This window comes from Nicotiana sylvestris, chromosome 2 (assembly GCF_000393655.2).
Source record: "Nicotiana sylvestris chromosome 2, ASM39365v2, whole genome shotgun sequence".
NCBI classification, from domain to species: domain Eukaryota; kingdom Viridiplantae; phylum Streptophyta; class Magnoliopsida; order Solanales; family Solanaceae; genus Nicotiana; species Nicotiana sylvestris.
The window spans coordinates 27,937,422-27,950,298 of NC_091058.1; the positions used below are offsets into that span (position 1 = coordinate 27,937,422).

A 12,877-nucleotide genomic window follows, 5' to 3' on the forward strand; every position below is an offset into this window, starting at 1 on the left:
ATGAACTCAGTACTCCTGGACTCAGTGAGATCGATAGAGTTCAACACGAAAACTAGCAAGATAATAGTGGTACTATGCCCCAGAACAATGACCAAGTGTGGAATGAGCCTAGTCTCAACCCAAACACATGGTCTGATGAAACCCCTTCTCAACCTAACCCTAGTCCTGAGTCTCAAAAGAAGTCCCCCCACCTCAAATGTCGGGTCTGCAAGGAACAAAGAGCCCTCAAGAGGGAACTCACCAATCACCCAACTCCAATGATGAACTACATCATATGGATTGTTAGGGGTGGAAACAATGCCGAGTTCAAACGGCACTGTTTAGAAATGGTGAAAATGCACAAGCCTGCCATGCTTGTCCTGCTTGAAACAAAGATGGAAGACCACCAGACCCTAGCCCAACAACTTCAGTTCGATATGATCATTCAGTCTTCGGAAGTAGGACCATCTGGGGGTATAGTGTTTATGTGGAAAGAGGAGTTCGTGGCAGTTGAAGAAATGGCAACTACCCCTAAGGCATCCATGCAATGGTGAAGGTAAGTCCAGACCACCCTCCATGGCTCTTCTCTGCTATTTATGCTAGCAATCTCTTAGCAAATAGGAAACTCCTATGGGAGAACCTAATCATAATATCAAAAAACATAAAAACCGACTGTTTATAGGTGGAGACTTCAATGAAGTCTTAAAGGTCAGGGACAAATTTGGGGGTAATCCCGTAAACCTGAGTCGCAGCAACCTATTTTGGAACTGTATAAATGAGTGTAAACTCCTAGACCTAGGCTATAAAAGAAGCAAATACACTTGGACTAATAAAAGGTACAGTAACAAAACCTCTCTAATTCTGGAAAGAATAGATATGTGCTTCGCAAATGAAGGTTGGATTAAACAGTACCTTGAAACTATTGTACTTTACCTCCCTAGTGTCACACCTCCTTTTTCACTACCTACACCCCTCGGAAGAAGGGCGTAAAGGAGTTTTTCCAATTAAAGGACAATCGGAACGGGATTTAATTAATTATTCAGAGTCGCCACTTGAGAGATTAATGGTGTCCCAAGTCACCGGTTGAATCCCGAACCGAGGAAATTCACGACTCTATTAACAGTTCGCGAACCAGAAATCCGAGTAAGGAATTCTGTTAACCCGGGAGAAGGTGTTAGGCATTCCCGAGCTCCGTGGTTCTAGCACGGTCGCTTAACTGTTGTATTTGATTTTATCTGATTTTAATACATGCTAGCTTATATGCCTTTTATTTAATTTTACACCGCTTTTATTATAATTATTTTTTAAAGAATTGCGACGTCATGAAAACGCGTTTCGAACCACGTCGCAATCAATGCACCCGTAGTTATCAACACATTTTGACTTCGTCGAGATTTGGATTTGAGTCGCATCAATGCGTACCCGAATTTTAAGAAGGTTATTTAATTAAATCGTACCTAAAGATACTAACGTAGTGTTATTTTTGGGAAAAGCCATGAAGTTCGCTAAACGGCCATCCCAAATTCTAATTATTTCGATAATTATTTACTAAGGGCCCCACATTTATTTATTTTTGCGCAGTGAGGCTCATCTCAATTTGTGAAACTCTTTTCTATCATTATTTATTTTTAAGAATTACGATGTCGCGAAAACGTGTTTCGAACCACGTCGCAATCAATGCACCCGCGATTATCGACACATTTCGGCTTCATCGAGATTTGGATTTGGGTCGCATCAATGCGCACCCGAGTTTAAGAAGGTTTATTCAATTAAATCGAACTCAAAGATTCCAATGTAATATGATTTTAAAGAGGACCATGGAATTTGCTAAATGGCCATCCCAATTTCTAATCATTTTAGTAGCCCATTGTTGACAGTCCGCGCATGTGATTTATTCCGGCAAGACTAGTAGCAATTCCGAAATAGCTACGATTTTCTACTTATTTGTATGCCTCTAAAAGATTAGTTAATTTGGAAATGGTTTGCAATGAAATAAAATAAGGACCAAATTTAAAGGAGAATTGGGCCTGCCCATGCCTTAGTGTGATCTGAACGGCCCAACGAAGATAGGTTTATTTCTATTGTAACAATTAATAAAATATCCATGAATCCTTATACTGAAAAAACGTGAATTCTCAGAATCCCTAAATGATCTATCCTACACATTGCCTATCACGACCTGTTGTTCTTAATGAACTAAGTCAATTATGAATGAGTTTGCTTCATGATTTCCAACTGATTTCTATACCAATCTACTTACCATAATTATGATCTTCCAAACGATTTCAGAATCTTAAAACAAAAGCAAACCTTCTATTACACTATAATGACAAGATACCAATGACTAAGCTAAATATCATCAAACTTGCTCATGAATTCTCATGTCATGTACACAGGTCTAGTTGCTTCTGATGACTAATGGAACTCACACGAATTTTCTGATCAGCCCAGGCCCATGCTCATAGCTTATTCAAATGTCCAATTCAACAGTTCTCAACTACGCATCATTCAACATGTAATCTACCCTACTGAACAAGTTTATTTATACACATCCTGCCAATTACATAACAGGAGACTACACTATTACTATCATTAAAGATACAGGCTACTTTCAGTTGAATAACAGGCCTTGGAACATTTCATTTCAACTTCAACGAACATACATCAGTGAGATTCAGGGAAATGTACCTGGAAATTGGAATGTAAAATAGAGAAAAGGTGAGGAGTCAGGTACTTTGAACAGCAACAACAACAAACCCAACAATGTTATACCACAGAAACACAGACAGATTACTTCGAAAATTAGAAATATAAGCCAATTCCCACAGATCAGTCTAGCATACCCCTATCCCTCACAGCTGAAGTCCAAAACTAGTAATGAGACTCTGAAACTGTTTCAGATCTCCATATTTTGATGTTTTTTCTCTGAATACCCTCAGAATTGAAATGCTAACTAAATAAAAAAATGAAAGCTCAAATTAAAACTTAGGGCTCAAGGCAGAAGATAGAGCAGACCCCCTTTTCCAAGGCATCTTATGCCCTTTTATAGGCAACCCCCAAAGAGAATGGACTAGGCTCTGATTTGCCAATCAGTCCCTCTCTATTTTCAATTAGCCCATCTAGTTTTATCTTGCTAAACAAGTAACTGCAGTATAATTATTCAAATTTACACTTGAACCCCATTCTAGAAGGCCCTAAGGTATTTCCTCTACCCATACAATACCTATACTGCCCTTCCCTATACCTTGATATTACTATTCCTATCAGAACTACCCTTTTCCATACCCAGATTACCCCTGAAAGCCTTTTAGAATTACTGAACCTACCCTTATCCCTAACAGTTATACCCAATATCCTAAACCATTCTGAAACTTAACTAAAATTAATTTCCTATCAATCAGAAACCCACTAATCAGACTGACTGAACCAATTTTGGTCAATTAACCAACTCAAACAAGCTAAACGAAATCAAACTGAGCTTAAGCTACCACGATTAACATTAAATGAACTTAAAACTAATTATTGAACCATGAACTTATAATCACTCAACCAACTAACAAGCTCAGGATCAATAGTAATTAACAGAACCTAAACTAACACAATTAAACCCTAAAATTAACAGAACAACAATGAAACAACGACTGCAAATAATATTTTAATCATGCGAGTGAAAGAAGCAGTAAAAAGAAAAGAAAACTCACAAAGGCCTAAAGGATTCCGGCCGGTCATGAACATCTGAATCCTTTCAGATTTTTGACGTGTAACATCCCTAACCATGTGTTCTTACACTAGAACACATGGTTAAGGGTTCTATGGTTCGAAATCAGAAGGATTTGATTTTAGGGTTTGGCCAGCAATTCTTAGATCTAAGATGTGGGTCGTTTCATGGTGATTTGAAATAAAACAAACACGGATTAGTGTTGGGGAAGGGCTGGGGGTTGTAGGGTATGATTTTGGGCTGATTCGGACAAACTGTCACCTAGCCGGAAAACTTCAAATCAAGATTCGAAGAGTTCCGGCCTTATTCGAGGCAAACCAACGGGTGCAATAGAAAGAGGAGGGTGAGGGGGGCCTGTGGTGTTAATTTCAGGGTGAACGGCGTAGTTCGCATTCACCGCCGGCAAGGGATTTAGGGGCGGCGCGGATTAGGGTTTGGGGAGAAGGGGTGGGGTGAAGAAGACGATGGAAATGGGGGTAGGGGAGAACAGTTTGGACACTTATATACTGGAAACCTCGTTAGTTCCGGACCGTTGGATTGATGAGATCCAACGGTCCTGATCCAAGGACCCCGAAACGACGTCGTTTTATTTAGCAGGGGGCAGACCGGGTAAGGACCTGGGCTGGATTTAATGCATGAGGCGTTTGGGCCAACGGATTAAATGCAAAAGTGGCCCAAATTTGGCCATTAAAAACCAAGCCCTCTATATTCTTTTAAACAATAATTTTCCATTTTTCATTTTGCAATCTTGTATTTTTGTATTTATTTTTCTGATTTTTACAAAGATGAGAAATTAAACTAACAATTAAGCTACAACCAATTAATGCCTAAAATTAACTTGATAACTATTTGCGACTGTCTCACAATTAAAATAATAAAAACGTTAAAGTGAACTATTTTTGTCGTTTTCTTCATATCCTATTCCAAAACAGGTTAATCCCTAATTAATACTAAAGTATAAAATTAAATCCTAAGTGCAGAAAAATGCGTATTTTTGTATTTTATAAATATTAACACGCACAAATAAAATGCAACAATTATCAGAAGATGACACCAAAAATGCACAAAAATTGTAAAAATAAAAGAAAATTATTTTGTTTGGGACTTTGGGTATTATTCATATATAGGGCAAGAATTACATGCTCACAGCTGCCCCTCTTGGCTCGGAAACACGAAAGGTTTCCGGGCAAAGACAAGTGAGCAAATACGAGCGATTTTTGCCCGTTCGAAAATTCCGTGTGAAGCATTTTGAAAAGCTTGACCGCATCCTGCTTCGGAGGTTGCCTACATATCCTGGGCTAAACAAGAATCAGGTCAGTGTAGTTCGGAAGTGTCTGATAGCTGGGACTACCAGGAGCTGTGATTGCACTATGCTTGTTGTTGTTGTTACTGCTGTTGCTGTTTGCTGACCTCCCTTATTAAATCGTGCCAAAGATAAAAGAAGCTAAACTAACTATGCTCTATGAATTATAAAAATCCTATCTAAATTCTTCAAACTTGCTCTTGTACTTCCTTGTTGCCTTGTTCTTTCTCGATAAAAATCCATGTTGTTATTCCCTGGTTGACTGAGATGTTATTCCTTCTCTCCCAACTGCTGAACTTAAATAAACTCGAACTTGAATGTATTCCTCTGTTATTCAGGTGGGCTCCTGACTACCGAACTTAAAATTGAAACTACTCCTCTATTATCCAGGCGGGCTCCTGACTTCGACTACTTAAATATCTAACACCTCCATTTTCCAGGCGGGTTCCTGATTGCTAAAACTGAATTGCATGTCTCTATTCTCCAGGCGGACTCCTGACTTTCCAAAATTAAATTGTATGTCTCTGTTTCCCAGGCGGACTCCTGATTACCAAAATGAAATTGTATGTCTCTGTTTTCCAGGCGGACTCCTGATTACCAAAATTGAATTGTATGTCTCTGTTTTCCAGGCGGACTCCTGATTACCAAAATTAAATTGTATGTCTCTGTTTTCCAGGCGGACTCCTGATTTTCGGGTATATGAACTACATCCTATTATCCAGGAAGGTCCTGACAATTTACACTTGTTCTAATCGTGCCAACTTTGCAATCAAGTTCGGTTCCGCACTTTGCAATTAAACCTGGCTACTACTTGTCTTCCTTCTTGGAGAATTCCTTTTCAATGGCTAACTTTCTGCCCCTGTTACAATCAAAGAAAATTTCGTCAGTTTAAAATGGTGGTTAGTTGATGGCATTCTTGCTGAAAAACCCTTCCCCTGCATTACTTTGTGTTGATTGGTTTCCACATATTGTCCCTGAACCACTTGACTTTCTGACCAACTTTTAAATTTCCCGACATCCGGCGACCCAAGTGTTTTACACCCCTGCTGTTGTTTTACTTTTCTGACCTTTTGTTTGAGCTTTTGTCTTTCCCACGACATTCCGCAATCATTTCCCCGATGAAACTTCCGTTAATTCCCTGTATTCTACTTTACCTCATGTTGTTTTTGACATGCTTTAACCACGTTGTGCTTTACAATTCCGGAAACAGGTAGTGGGCTTTGCAGTCCCTTCTGCTTGGTTTGACCAAAATTATTACTGGAGTATCTCAGCTAGATAAAACCCTCAACAGAAAATGAAATGCAGCGATTTTTGAGTTTAGGATAAGAAGAATCCAAAACCATATGACTGTTTTAAAAAGCGAAAGAAAAGAAACTTATCTGAGCGAAACAGCTGGTACTCATGATCATGACATGCATTTTGGATTAACCGACCCAATCCGTCCAAATAACCAGCTTTCAATTGCCATACTTTGTTGCCCAGAACTTCCATCAATTGTTTGAATTACCCAGACCTTACCCTTGTTTTCCTGCGGTACCTCGAAACATTCTTCCACTCACAAACCTTTTGCCTTTTAACCATCTTCCAACTCACTTTCGCCTCGAGGTGCCCGCGAGGGTTTTTACCAATGAGGCTCTCTCATTTATTTTTCTCTCAGCTCCCGTCGCCTTACGGTGCCCGTGAGGGTTTTCACCGATAAGACTCTCTCATTTTTGCTTTCGTTCTTGCTTGAACCAGAGGGTCGCCACTGATACGAATTACCGTCACCTGCTCGACCTGGCATTTCTTAGAGATTGATCAAAAGGTCTTTCTTTGGACCGTAATGTAGGCTTTTTGATTGGGTTTAGAAAGAAAGGTATAAAAGGCTCAAAACAATTCGAATGGGTTCAAATTACCACTTTCGGAATCCAAATTTCATAACAATCACAACTTCTGCCCCAGTTTCTTGCTTGGGGATTTTAGGATTTCTATTTGATATGACTGCACCTCGGAGTAAGGCTGCCTACGTACCCTTTCGGGATCAAGTCAAGCGTAGTTCACTGTATTTAACTTTTGTTGTTGTGATTCTCTTTCTTTCTTTTGCTTTTCTTTCTTTTCCTTTCTTTTTCTTTTCTTCTCTTTTTTCCCTTTTTTCCTTCTTTTCTTCTTTTTCCTTTTTTTTCTTTTTTTTTCTTTTCTTCTCTTCTTTTATTTTCTTTTCTTTCTTTTCTTTTCTTTCCCTCTTTTCTTTTCTTTCTTTTCCTTTTATTTTCTCTTCTTTCCCTTATGTTCGGCACCTATGTTCTCTGATAGTGCCACTGATTCCGGAAGAGGGATATGAAAAATAAGTAAGGCTCGAAGGGGATAACAAGGGATAAGAGTGTTTGGATAGCAAGACAAAATGCCTTCATCATTTCAATCTTTAAGATACGCCAGATACATTCAGAAAATAAAGAAATCATACATAGTATCTCTTGACCGCATCAGAATTGATGGCCATTTCTACACATTTTCCTTCCACATCTGTCAAATACAATGCTCTGTTAGACAACACTCTGATTACTACAAATGGTCCCTGCCAGTTTGGGGCAAATTTTCCTTTTGCCTCGGTCCAATGAGGCAAGATCCGCCTTAGTACTAATTGCCCGACTTCAAATTTCCTTGGACGTACTTTTTTGTTGTATGCTCTTGCCATTCTTCGTTGGTACAGTTGGCCATGACACACTGATGCCAATCTTTTCTCATCGATCAAACTCAACTGCTCAAGACGGCTTTTCACCCATTCATCATCATCGATCTCAGCCTCTGCAATGATTCGCAGAGATGGGATTTCCACTTCTGCGGGTATTACTGCCTCGGTACCGTATACCAATGCGTAAGGAGTCGCCCCTATCGAGGTACGCACGGTGGTGCGATATCCCAACAATGCAAAAGGTAATTTCTCGTGCCATTGTCTAGATCCTTCAACCATCTTCCGGAGTATTTTCTTTATGTTCTTATTAGCCGCTTCAACCGCACCATTTGCCTTGGGACGATACGGAGTAGAGTGCCTGTGAGCAATCTTAAACTGCTCGCATGTCTCCTTCATCAAATGACTATTAAGATTAGCCCCATTATCTGTGATGATTACCTTTGGGATCCCAAACCGACAGATGATATTTGCATGCACGAAGTCAACTACAGCCTTCTTAGTCACAGACTTGAACGTCTTAGCTTCCACCCATTTGGTAAAATAATCTATAGCTACCAAGATAAACATGTGCCCATTTGATGCTGCTGGATCAATTGGCCCAATAACATCCATGCCCCATGCAACAAAAGGCCATGGCGCAGACATCGTATGTAATTCTGATGGTGGAGAATGAATCAAATCTCCATGTACTTGGCATTGATGACACTTACGCACAAAACCGATACAATCTCGTTCCATCGTGAGCCAATAATAACCTGCTCGGAGAATCTTCTTTGCTAGAACATACCCACTCATATGCGGTCCACAAACTCCGGAATGCACCTCAGTCATGATAATTGTGGCCTGCCGTGCATCTATACATCTCAACAAACCGAGATCTGGCGTTCTTTTGTACAACACTCCTCCACTAAGGAAAAACCCACTTGCCAACCGCCGAATTGTTCTTTTCTGATCACCGTTGGCCTGCGTTGGGTATACTCCCGCTCTAATGTACTCTTTGATATCATGGAACCACGGCTCTCTATCGATTTCCTCTTCTATCACGTTACAGTAAGCATGCTGATCACGGACCTGAATCTGTAATGGATCAGCATAAACCTTATCTGGATGGTGCAACATTGACGCCAAAGTAGCCAAAGCGTCAGCACCCTCATTATGAATCCTCGGAATGTGTCTGAATTCTATGGCCTGAAAACGCTGGCAAAGCTCATGCAGACACTGTCGATACGGTATAAGCTTCAAATCCCGTGTTTCCCATTCCCCTTGAATCTGGTGTACCAGTAGGTCCGAGTCACCCATGTCCAAGACTTCCCGTACACCCATATCCACAGCTAATCTCAATCCCAATATACACGCCTCATATTCTGCCATGTTGTTTGTACAGTAGAAACGAAGCCGAGCAGTAACAGGGTAATGCTGACCTGTTTCTGAAATAAGTACTGCTACTATTCCTACGCCCTTCATATTTGCAGCCCCATCAAAGAAAAGTGTCCATCCTGACTTCTCAGCTTGTTCTAATTCATCAATGTGCATTACCTCTTCATCAGGGAAATAAGTTTTCAAAGGCTCATAATCTTCATCAACGGGGTTCTCAGCCAAATGATCGGCCAATGCCTGTGCTTTCATGGCAGTCCGTGTCACATATATAATGTCGAACTCTGTAAGCAAGATCTGCCACTTTGCAAGCCTTCCTGTAGGCATAGGTTTCTGAAAAATATACTTCAACGGGTCCAAGCGAGATATAAGGTAAGTGGTGTAAGATGACAAGTAATGTTTCAACTTCTGTGCCACCCAAGTTAGGGCGCAACATGTCCTTTCCAGATGAGTATACTTAACCTCGTAAGATGTGAACTTCTTGCTGAGATAGTAGATAGCCTGCTCCTTTCTGCCCGTAATATCATGCTGCCCCAGTACACAACCGAATGAATTATCCACAACTGTCAGATATAGAATCAAAGGCCTCCCTGGTTCTGGTGGGACCAACACGGGTGGGTTTGACAAATACCCCTTTATCTTATCAAAAGCCTCCTGACATTCATCAGTCCATTCGATCGCGGCATCTTTCTTCAACAACTTGAAAATTGGTTCACAAGTTGCCATGAGCTGGGCAATGAACCTGCTGATATAGTTCAATCTAACAGACTCATCACCTCGGTTTTGTTTCTTGGAGGTGGCAACTCCTGAATAGCTTTGATCTTTGACGGGTCTAATTCAATACCCCGCCGACTGACTATAAACCCCAGCAACTTCCCAGATGGCACCCCGAAAGCATATTTCGCAGGGTTGAGCTTAAGATTGTACCTGCGAAGTCTTTGAAAGAATTTTCTCAAATCTCTGACATGGTCGGATTGCTGCCTAGACTTCACGATCACATCATCCACGTATACCTCGATTTCTTTATGTATCATATCATGGAAGATAGTTGTCATAGACCTCATATAAGTTGCCCCAGCATTTTTCAAACCAAATGGCATGACCCGATAACAATACATTCCCCACGGCGTGATGAATGCCGTCTTTTCTGCATCCTCCTTGTCCATTAGAATCTGATGATAACCTGCATAACAATCCACAAAAGAGCCAATATCATGTTTGGCACAATTGTCGATCAGTATATGGATGTTGGGCAATGAGAAATTATCTTTTGGGCTTGCCTTGTTAAGGTCTTGATAATCGACGCACACCCTGGTCTTGCCATCTTTCTTTGGCACAGGCACGACATTGGCTAACCAAGTGGGGTACCGTGTCACCTGAATGACTTTTGCCTCAAACTGCTTGGTAATCTCTTCTTTGATTTTCACACTTATGTCCGTTTTGAACTTTCTCAACTTCTGCTTGATAGGAAGGAGTGCTGGATCGGTGGGTAATTTATGGACCACCAAATCGGTGCTTAGACCCGGCATATCATCATATGACCATGCGAAAACATCTTTGTACTCATGCAACACTTTAATTATCTCCTCCTTGAGTTGTGGCTCCAGATGAACACTTATTTTAGTTTCCCGTACATCGTCTTGGTCCCCTAGGTTAACTGCTTCTGTGTCATTTAGGTTAGGTTTGGGTTTTTCTTCAAAGTGACTTAATTCTTTACTAATTTCCTCATAAGCTTCATCATTGTTACAATCCACCCCATCATCACACTCGATCTCTTGTATTACTACTTCCGAGCTAGATTGGCTTTTAAAACTGGGCCGAAGGTTCCTCATGCATGTCATGTCATTGATATCGGCATAAAAAGAACTGTACAAAGAAAGTAAAGAAAAGAAAATGAAAAAAGAATTAGGGACAAAGAAAAATGCATTTCATTAAAAGTAAAGACAACAAGGTTTTAACTCATCCAAACGGACGGAACATAGCAACTGGATTACAAACCCTGGAATAATCCAGGTGACAAAAGGAAAACAAAACCCACTACCACGACTCCCTCCGGACTGGAAGAGGAGTAGCTTCCCAATTGTTGATGTTGACATGTGGTCCGATGTACTGTATGTCTGCTCCGCTTGACCCTTCTCCGGCCTCAACCATGTTTACTTCAGCAAATACTCTCTCGAAAACTTTATCCAAATTCCCCTCTGCCCCAATTAACGAACCTAACACCTTTGCCAATGACTGTTTCTTGATACCCGGCCTGACGAAGGACCTAGACAATCGAGGAATTGGTTTAGGAAGCACCCAAGCTTTCTTCTTCAATTTATGGGCCCTTCTGACATCTGTCGTTGTTGGTTTGAACCCTAACCCAAAGGTGTCCAGATTTTTGGACAAAGACACAGGTTGAGTAATGCCCTGAAGTTCAACCCCCAAACCCTTCCCGGGCACGAACCCGTTATTCAGCATTTCTGACACTACCATGACGGTCGCAGCTGGCATGCTGGGACATGGCATGCTTTTACCCTCGGGCACCCTGCTCACCGGAACTGTGTCAAAGACCTGATAAACCCATGGCCCCCTATCATCTTCAGTCTCTATAACGGGTACAAGGGCATCATTCATGGCGCATGAGGGATCTTCCCCATGTAACACAATTTCTTGTCTGTCCCACTCGAATTTGACCATTTGGTATAGCGTGGAGGGCACGACTTTGGCCGCATGAATCCATGGTCGACCCAGCAACAGATTATAGGATACTACAGCATCCAACACCTGAAATTCCATTGTGAACTCGACTGGGCCAATAGTCAATTCGAGTACAATATCCCCTACCGTATTTGTTCCCCCTCCGTCGAACCCTCGAACACAAATGCTATTTTTGCGTATTCTATCCTCATCGATCTTTAACTTGTTCAATGTGGATAACGTGCAAATATTAGCACTCGACCCGTTATCGATTAGTGCCCGAGTAACCATTGAACCTTCACATTTGACCGTCAAATAGAGAGCCTTGTTATGTTCTGTGCCTTCCATAGGCAATTCATCATCAGAAAAAGCTACCCTGTTCACTTCAAAGATCTTGTTGGCAATCGTCTCTAGATGGTTCACTGAAATTTTGTCAGGCACATGAGCCTCATTCAATATCTTCATCAAAGCTCGGCAATGCTCATCAGAGTGAATCAGTAACGACAACAATGAGATTTGAGCCGGTGTTTTTCTCAGTTGTTCAACAATGGAATAATTTTGTACTTTCATCTTCTTCAGAAACTCTTCTGCTTACTCTTCCGTCACAGCTTTTTTGACTGGCACTGGATTGTCTTTAGCGCCCCTAGCCTTTCTCAACTCTTCGGGAGCGAAACAACGCCCCGACCGAGTTAGTCCTTGTACTTCACAACTCTCTTCCTTAATTTCCTTTCCTTTGTATGTCACCACTACCTTGTCATATCTCCACGGTACGGCTTTGCTGTCAACCATGGGTAACTGGACTATCGGTTTTATGACAACCGGTTCTACACAAGCTCCCTTCACAACCACCACGGGCGCAGATACTGACCCTGGTACCACTATCTTGATTGACTCCTGCTTTTTCGCAGCCACAAACGGTCCCTTTCCTATTACCAACACTGGCTTGTCTTTTATCACTTTTAACTGAACCACTGGCCTTGCACTCACTGTCTTTTCTTTGGCTTCCGTAGAACAAATCACCATAACCACCTGCGAAGGTTTCTTAGGCTCTGCCCCTTATGTATCAGTTCGATCATGTTGGCCTCATAATGCGCTGGTAACGGATTTTGATTGATGTTCGGAGCCTCTGGAGCTTGTACCTCAATACGACGAT

General features: G+C 41.3%; 1 protein-coding gene across 1 annotated transcript in view; it reads right to left on the bottom strand.

Moving 5' to 3' along the window:
• Nucleotides 1-578: 578 nt before the first annotated feature.
• The window catches only part of LOC138883944 (uncharacterized), a 28,855-nt gene continuing 16,556 nt past the window's right edge, over nucleotides 579-12,877 (bottom strand). The window contains exons 4-6 of the mRNA XM_070164670.1: nucleotides 9,054-9,209; nucleotides 8,595-8,774; nucleotides 579-619 (exon numbers count right to left, since the gene is read on the bottom strand). Coding sequence (XP_070020771.1) covers nucleotides 579-619; nucleotides 8,595-8,774; nucleotides 9,054-9,209 — 377 coding nt within the window. The remainder of the gene's footprint in view (nucleotides 620-8,594; nucleotides 8,775-9,053; nucleotides 9,210-12,877) is intronic.